This window comes from Sander lucioperca, chromosome 9 (genome assembly GCF_008315115.2).
Source record: "Sander lucioperca isolate FBNREF2018 chromosome 9, SLUC_FBN_1.2, whole genome shotgun sequence".
Lineage (NCBI taxonomy): Eukaryota > Metazoa > Chordata > Actinopteri > Perciformes > Percidae > Sander > Sander lucioperca.
This window is the reverse complement of record NC_050181.1, coordinates 32,007,003-32,016,180: the sequence shown is the minus strand read 5'-3', so window position 1 is coordinate 32,016,180 and position 9,178 is coordinate 32,007,003. Positions and strand designations below refer to the sequence as shown.

At 40.2% G+C, this 9,178-nt stretch overlaps 1 protein-coding gene across 1 annotated transcript; it reads right to left on the bottom strand.

Moving 5' to 3' along the window:
• Positions 1 to 6,015: 6,015 nt before the first annotated feature.
• Positions 6,016 to 7,156, bottom strand: LOC116064650 (anion exchange protein 3-like). Its single transcript, XM_031319831.2, has 3 exons — positions 6,815 to 7,156; positions 6,374 to 6,714; positions 6,016 to 6,273 (listed from the first exon to the last, which is right to left on the bottom strand). Exons 2-3 carry the CDS (start codon positions 6,680 to 6,682, stop codon positions 6,244 to 6,246), a joined length of 339 nt encoding a protein of 112 aa, XP_031175691.1. The 5' UTR covers positions 6,683 to 6,714; positions 6,815 to 7,156; the 3' UTR covers positions 6,016 to 6,243.
• Positions 7,157 to 9,178: the final 2,022 nt, after the last annotated feature.

Sequence of the window (9,178 nt, the reverse complement as noted above, 5' to 3'; positions counted from 1 at the left end):
AGTAACTTAGTATTTGAAGTAATGCAGGAAGTGTGCATTTAGTTTCCATGCTTATTGTGTTTCCACAACAATGTTAGTGAGTAAATCTACTGAAATGGCTACCACACCATAACAGAGGAGTGTGATGTATAAGATGAAAAGGCAGAGGTTAAATCATGTATGTTATGGCTGTAAAAAAATATGTTTTTATATATGTATATATTTACTCCAGTACTGTACTTAAGTCCAAATATTGAGATACTTGAGTCTTTTCTTTTCATGCCATGCTACACAAACACACGCATGATTACACAACAAACTATCTTCACACAGATGTTACAGGTTTTATAGTCTATAGTTTATATCAACGGCATTTCATTTACGAGAATGCTCCAGGAAGTCATGCCGGATATCCCTCATTTCAGCCGGATGTCCGTCCCCTTCCTCTTACTTTGTGTTGGTGTTCTAACCTCCGGTGGATTTCTGAGGACTATGGTTAACTGCTCTTCAGATCTCTGCAGGGTAAATCCAGACAGCTAGCTAGACTATCTGTCCAATCTGAGTTTTCTGTTGCACGACTAAAACTACTTTTTATTGTACACATGTTGCACCAAAACAAGTTCCTTCCTGAGACTATTTAGCAGAGGCACCGTGGCTCCGTCCGGAGCTTAGCATCGCCCAAGACGATTTTGATCGGTTTAAAGAAATGCCAATAAACCAGAGCACGTTTTTCTCCCATCCAGGAATGCTGTGTGGAGTAGTCAGACCTTCCTTCACAGCGCTGTGGAGGAAGGTCTGGCTATAAGAGACTAGGGCTGGGCTATATATCGATATTCATAATATCGTGATATGACACAAGTGTCGTCTTTTTCTGGCTTTAAAGGCTGCATTAAATTAAAGTGATGTAATGTTTTGAACTGACCAGACTGCTCTAGCTGTTCTGTTATTTGCCTTTACTCACATATAAATATTTATCAAAAATATCATTGTGTAAATATTTTGAAAAAGCACACCAATAGTCAAACCTACAATATCGCCACAATATTGACATCGATGTATTTGGTCACAAATATCATGAGATTTGATTTTCTCCATGTCTCCCAGCTCTCATTACCATACCAGGCTATCATGGCTAAAGTAAGAACAGATTCAGAAGGACTTATAAAATAAAGACAGAAGATCTACATTTATTTTCCTAAGGAAGTATAAACGTTGATTTGAAACCTTCTTACAGGCCACATTTGGCATCAAACTTCAAATACTCTGTTACAGTAAAAGTCCTGCAATGAAAATTAATCTAATTCTGATTTGGACATGTTTCACTGCATTCTTGCATTCTATAAAACCATTAATCAGTAAATCGAAACAGATTTAAGTCAAGTCAGCAAGATGCAGCCCATAGGTAGAAGAACTTTTAGTATTAGTAGGAGCACCAGCTACAGTAGTAGTAGTAATGCCTGGTAATAGTAGTATTGGGCTACATCCCAGGTCCTTACATTGCATCCATGTTTTCTTCACTTGCTTCCCTTCCTGGTGTCTTAGTCCCTGAGAAACGAGGAAATCCATCCTTTCCTCTAAAGCGTAACATGAATTTGTCAGATGTATGGGCGGAGTTAGCAACTGCTTTCAACTGCACGGCTTCCAGGAAGGCTTGGGGGCAGGAATAAGAGCTTTGAGACGGCCTTCATGAAGGAGAGCCAGAACAACTTCTGGTTTGAGTGAGGAGTGAGGAGATATCAAATAAGAGACTTGGGATTCACCCTTACAGTCAGGGACGGGCACAGATATTTGGAGGGGCTATTGCTCTAATCTGGAAAAAAGGCATTATGATATACATAAAATAATAACTAATGCTATACACAGCACAGACACAATTTACTAATTTGTTTTAATGAGTTATTACCCTACTCCAACTCAAAGAAAAAGCTTCTGATAAAATAGGCCAACTTCACATTAAATGAATAATGTAGGATGGTTGCTTGACATTATCAAATGCTTCTCTCACGTTGCAGATCTTTTAGCTGCTTCTTTGAGCTCTTTCTCTCTTCTTCAGTTGTCTTTGTTGTGAAGGAATACTTAAGCACACAAAACTAAAAAAAAATTAGAATGCAAAGTTTATTACATTAACCAATTGGGACATTAATTTATCATCTAATAACAAAATAAGGGGACTTTCACTTTCACTAACGTCACATCTGATTGTTGGTTGAAAACTCACATAACATATTGACTGTAAACAACGTATAACCTAGCATGATTCAAGAGCCCAAACCATCACAGCCCTGAGCCTCTCTTCTCTACAGAATGCATGCTAATGTAACGGACGTAACGTAGCTACGTTAGCCTGCTACTGCAACATAGGCTGTCATTAACTTTGGTTGATAAGGTAGCATTTTCCTTTATGGAAAATGGCCTTTATGATGCGCCACGTGATGCAAACGTTACAAGCTGAAGCTGCACATTATTCAAAGCTCAAGTGGATTTTTTGGTTACTATTCACAGGGCATTTGTCATAATCTCCATAACTTTAAAAACCCACGTGAAGGCAGAAGGGCTTGGCTTTCCCTCTTTCATTTGCAGTGTTCTGTGTGTGAGAATATAAACAAAGTCACGTGACTGGGGGCAGAGGGCATCGCTGAGGGCAAGATTGGATGATATAGCGATTTAATTTGATTTAACTTTAGTAATGATGGGCGTATTATCGTATTAATGCAGCCACAACAGCAACAATATAAAAAAAGACAGAAAGAAAACTTTAATTTAGCTCTTTCACCAGAGGGGCAGCTAAGCCAATCAGAGCAAACAGGCTGTTGCCCAGGAAACAATAGCCCATACCTGTGCACGTCCCTGCTTACAGTAAAGGCTGTGTGTGTGAATCAGTTTGTTGTTGCAGACACTAGGGGGCAGCAGTGTGAAGGAAATGTTCTACTCAGTAACAACAGTAGTTTCATTCAGGTACTTTACTGCAGTAAAAGTACTGATACCACACAGTACAAATACTCTGTTACAGTAAAAGTCCTGATACCAACTTTTAGCTGATGATTATTTTCATTCTGGATTCATCTGCTGATTATTTTCTTCATTAATTGATTGATTGGTTTGTAAAAATAGAGAGAAATGTTCATCAGAAATTACCCAGAGCCCAAAGTGACTCCTTCACCCCTCGTATTAACTATAATCAACTACATAAAAATAAATGAAAGTTACTAAACAAAGTTTAGAAAATAGTCCAAAAATATGGAATTGTGACAAGAAAATTAAAAAGATCTAAATTAAGGAATAAATTCAATTTATTAGAAAAATGTAATTATTAAAAATAAGTCTCATTTGTTTTCCTTGAAATTATAAAAAAATAATTAATAAACATATTTGAATATTTCATCCTGAAATGTAACATTTCTACTATTACATTAACTGTATTAACTTTAATAAAAGGGTTTTAAAGTTAAAATGACTTCAACCATCAAAATAGTTTCACATTAATTTTCTGTATTTTATATAATTTTATCAGATAAAATGCTCCACCTGTTGTTAAACTCAGACAGCAGCCTTATCTGTCTGCTGCAGGGGCTGATGGGAGATGTGAGGAGCTGTTAGAAACCACGTGGTCCTCGTCTGATCTCACAGCTCGTCCTTGTTTGGCCTCAGCTGCATCAGAGCTCCACTTCTCCCCAGGTTCACCAGAGGAAACACCACTGAACTAAATGCTTTTCCTCCCAGCTGCTGCTCTGTGCTGTCTGTGTTCAGGTGAGTGTTTCCAGCCAATCAGGAGCCAACAAACTCCACCTTTAACAAACACTGGCTCACACTCACCTTCATCTACCTGTCTGTTTCTCTACAGCGCTGGCTGCCATGGCAACACAGCTGATTCAGGATGATTTAACATTGACCAGGAGAGTTGGTGGAGACGTCTCCTTCAGCTGTCGAGGCACTGAGCAGTGTTACAATGATGATGTATTCTGGTACCAGAAGAGAGACACAGAAACATTCACACTGATTCTGTATATTGACAAGAGTGATGGTAACATAGATGATTTCTCAGCTGTGAATAAACAGAACGGCTGGGAGTTGCAGATCCAGAAAGTTAAACTCGATCATTCAGCCACCTACTACTGCTCCTGTCTGAAGGTTGTTCCCCACAGTGAGAAAGTCTCCCTGCAGCCTGAACAAAAACCTCCAGATGAACAGATGTCAAACAGTGTTTGTGACAGGAAGAGATCAGTAAACCACAGCCCAGGTTCACATATTTCACCTCCATCTCAGCCAGAGTCACAAACAGTGTTGGGCAGTAACGCATTACTAAGTAATCTATTACTGTTATATTATTAGGATACTTTCCCCAGTAATGAGTAGTGTAAGGGATTACAATTTCCAAAACAGTAATTATATTACAGTTATTAATCCAGTTAGAAAGTAATATAGTAATATAACAAGTACAATAACTAATTAGTTTTGATACTAAGTAATATGTAAGGTAATATTACTTTTTAAGTAGTAATAAGTAACAAGTAACTGATTCCACTTCCTGAGTAAGTTGTCTAACACTGGTCACAAACACACTGAACTGAGCTGAACTTTCTTTTCTTAACAACACAGAGAAACAATAATAAAAGATCTGAAACAGAAAACTATACAAATAATTACATTAATAATACTAATAAATGTATGTACATGTGATAAAAACATGAATAATTCCTTTTTGAAAAGCAGTTCCTGATTACAATCATTTAGACAAAATTGTCAAAATGATGAAACCAAAAACCAGCTTCAACATTTAAAGATTAAATCCTCTGATTTGACCTGCTGCAGGAATAAAGTCTGTTCCTCCTCACAATGCTGATCTGCTCTTAATGCAAACACTTCCTGTGTCTCCTTCACAATAAAAGCTTTGCAGACCCATTTCTAACATCACATGTTGGAACTGATTTCAGCAGATAATCTCACTTTAGTCTTTTCATCCAACCAGAACTTTGATCCAGAACCAGAGACCAGACATGATGTTCATGGTCCCCAGAGGATAAATCCTAATATTTATACACATTTTAAGATGTCTTATAAACTGTTAATCAACAGAGAAATGTCTAATGACAACATGTGACAGAATATGGATTGAAGATATTTGAAGGTTTTAAAACAAAGTATAATTATATTAATGTCAGACCCTATATATATTCATCCAAACACTGAAATCACTTTGAATGAATGATTAAATTGCAACAAACCTTTTCATCCAATAACGTTAATTTCAGATTTAATATTTCTGATCTTAAGTTCAGCAATTATTTAAAAAGTAGGAGGATCACAACTCTTTCTACTTCAGATAAAAACAGACTACATTACAACACACAGACATTAAACATTATTTTTGACCCATTTTCTGGGTTAAAATAACCCAGAAATTAGTTGGTCCCTTTTTAACCCAGGAGTTGGGTCAAAATAACCTAACTTGGGTTACTATGCCAGTATGCCTTATTTCAGAAAATAAAACTTTGTTTTACATTATATTACACACTTTAAGCACTTTTACATTTTTATTACATTAAATTAAAATCTATATAACAAAAACACACACTTCCCAATGTCAATTTAACATCAATAAGACATCAAACAGATGTCAGAATTACATCACGAAATAGGTCAAAAATGAAAGTCATATTGACGTCAATTTGATGTCCAGATTTTGACCTCTGCTGATGTCATTGTGATGTCATGCTTTGTTGGCATTTGATGTCAATTCAACATTTATTTGATGTCAAGATGTCATGATGTTGATGTCATTTTGATGCTATTTTGATATCATTTAATATCAAGCATCACTCAATTTCAACCTAAATGTACAATGACTGACAACATACACATACATATATGTGCAAATTATTTAATTTATGTCAAACTTACAGACATTAGAACATACATCATGTATCATGTATTGAAGTGGTTTCAAAATGTATCAACGCACAAAATCCCAATTCCTGTAGGGCATGTCTAATGTACATATGTAAGTTGTTTGTTTTTCTCCATAGAAACCATAGAATGTGTTTGTGCATTACTGTATTTGATTAATATCACTATGCATCTTATCAAAATGCTATAAAATGCCCCCCTCCACTCCCTCGTGAATCCGTGCCTGTGTACCTTTTAGTCTGGGTTACACAAGGATGGCAACATCCCAACCCGTCATAAATGGTCCTGAAATGTCGGTGATTCCCGTGTGCCTGAAGACGTTTCCCTCCACACAAGTTAGGTTGACGCACACTGGCGTGTTCACGAGACTTCTCGGGCCTTCTCTGGTGTCTGTTGAGGAAACACAAACACAAAACACAGAGTGAGGTCTGGTGTAACAGACGGAAAATGGACTGAGTCTTTAAAATACATATCTTAGAGTTTTACTTACATTTTGCAGCCTCGCCATAAACTCCCTCTCCTCCTCCATGTCCTGGAGTTCCTCCTCCAGTCCCGAGGTCCCTGACTCCTGGTAGGGGACCGGGGTTTTGTCCTCGGAACTGGAGGAGGACTCAGGCTTGCGGGACCTCTTCCTGGTGGTGGAGGAGGAGGAGGCTTCTGGTGACTCCGGTGATGGCACGGTGTGGGTGAGGGCCTGGTGGAAATGCGTCCTCATCCTCTTTGACTGGGCCACGTTCAGGCTGAGGGCGTAGAAGCAGTCAGCTGTGGCCATGTTGTGGCACATACAGGTGGCCACCATCTTCCGCTGCTCGACAGAAGGTTGTTCTTGACCTTAAAACAGTAGAAGAAAAAAAGATTGCTACTGTTAGTTAAGCCAGCAGAGTTTTAATGAAATCCAGCATGAACAGATAAGTGACTGAGGAGAACTTACATGAGCAGACACAGCGGTCCTCAGGTCAGTGAAGTTGGGGGACCTTTTAAGGCCCATCTCCGCCCATGCTACCTGCAGGTGGTGCAAGAAGTTTTAGCATGGGCCCTTCCAAGCCGTGAAGAAAAACCAGCTGGTTCGGTGGCTTGCTGGCCGCCCGCAGCTGCAGCCACCTCTCCAGCCAGAGAAACTCGTCAGTCTCCAAGAACATTTGGGCCCCCCCAAATGACTTGTTAGTCTTGTGTTCCCTGATCTGCAATACACAGAAAACGGACAGACTCTTTCAGAGGAAACATTAACAAAAACAACAGACTCACAAGCAGTGATGACAACAGTACACAAGATTTTTATACTATTATTATCACAAAACCCTCTTTGCCAGGCTTGTGCTCCTCTGCAGCCTCCTCGACCTCACAAACCCGGAGGTTACTGAGTAACCCCGGGCGATGGCCGTAAATGGAGGCTGTGAAGGCCGCAAAGTAGCCGTAAAAACGGTACCGCAGCAACGGTGTGGTTCTCCTCCAAGACGTCTGAAAGGAGAGAAGAAAAAGTATTTCAGCACACGGAGGGAAAGATAAACACACACAAACACACACAAGGACACATCACTATGCACGGCAGGCTTCCGTTGGAGATGGACTATTTTGGCTATTTTGGAAAGAGGGATGCACACTTACCCAGCAGCTCTGGGATCCTCAGTGTGGCCCCCTCCTGGCACCGCTTCAGGTCCTCGCAGGATAATATCCTGGCCATCTTGTGGCTTTTCACTGCCACTGGTGCAGGACAACGTTCCTGGTTGTGTCTGTGATGCACTTTGTGACGGGGCGCAGCACGCTCACCACATCCATCGCAGTCAGGTGAGACTGGGCAGGCAAGGTTTCCCCAAAGTATTTGAGGAACTGCTGTATGTTCCTCAGGTAGAAATTTGCCGTTGTGATGGTCTTGCCTACGGACTGGACGTGGGCTGTGTATCTGCAGAAACATAGGCTTTGAGTTAGTCACTGTTCACATCAGGTGTGTGTCATAACCACTTCACAATAATTCATTTGGAAAGTCACACTTACTTTTGGATGCCATTAATGTTCCTTAAAAACAGCCAACTGAACAATTCAGTCCGTCCCTTTGCCAGGTAAAATATAAAAGATCTGACCCTCGACACATTGGACTGTGCATTTTCCAGCTGCTTGGCAGCTCTTAAAAGGAACTACATGAAGTACTTAATACATAACTTTTAGTAACGTTACACAAACAATTAAAAACACATGCAATATGGAAACGTGAGCATTCAAAATAGGCTACATGATAGCCAAATACAAATTTTCCTCCTTTTTCTACATGTTCACTTTCAGCAAGCAAGATGGCGGCGTTTGTCTTTTAAAATGGTGATTGAGTGATTATTTAGGGTATTTTACACTGTTCCTTAAGGTCTCCTAATAGGGTATGTAACATTGGTTGGGCTGAAAATTGCCCGAATGCTATTTTATTAGGCCCTTAACTACCCTGTGAATATGGCTCTATTTGGAACAAGAGCTTTTCTTCCAAATATGGTCTGCTCATGAATATTTAGATGAGCTGCGTGCTGATTGGTTTGAGCGAACCTCATAGAAACACAGTGGAGACGAGACAGCAGGTCTCACATTTCAGACACTGCAAAGTTATACGTTGTTTGTCTATTTCGTTATTAAATTCACTTCTGAGACTTTTTTATGCGAGAAATCAACTATATAAAGCTCAAATATGGGCCGTTTTACGAAAATTGATGGATAATTGCAAATTTAGTAAGACGTGTCAGACTTTAGGAGCTCCACGCAGTCTGACGAGAAAGCGGCAACCTCCATACCCAGTGAAAGTCACCGGTTCTCGGTTACTGGACGACCGGGGCTCGGGGCTCCTCGGGGCTCGGCTGCAAGCTAGGCTATGTGTCCCATTTAATCCTATGGGGAAAGATCGTTGCTACACTTTCGGCATACTTTTCGTATATTTACAGTTTGAATTTCATCACGCCACTTATATAACATGTACCCCAAGGTCTTATAAAGCTAAATATGGTGTCCGATTTCAATTTAATGCATTTTTGTGAACATTAGGGATTTCGTTAGCTGCTACTGTCGCTTCAATCCTATGAATCGCGACTAGCTGCAGGCCCTGGAGCTCCATCAGGGCCTCGGCATTTTGTAGTCCAGTTACCCAGAACCGGTGACTTTGCGCGGGTATGGAGCGCCGCGGGCTTCCCTTCGTGACGGAGATCCAGCTAGCTCACAGCGAGCACGAGTCTATGAAGGAGGACACGCCGGGCGGCGAGGCAGCACCGGCCGCTGTCACGTAGCCTGCTGAGCTCCTGCTGAACTGCAACACACAGTCGGACAA

What these genes read in the sequence shown, in the direction of transcription:
- LOC116064650 (XM_031319831.2), bottom strand. Translation starts at nt 6,682, where the DNA reads ATGGTGGCCACCTGTATGTGCCACAACATGGCCACAGCTGACTGCTTC. An exon ending in TTATGGCGAGGCTGCAAAAT is followed by an intron (nt 6,274 to 6,373) that starts GTAAGTAAAACT and finishes TTTCCTCAACAG; the next exon opens with ACACCAGAGAAGGCCCGAGA.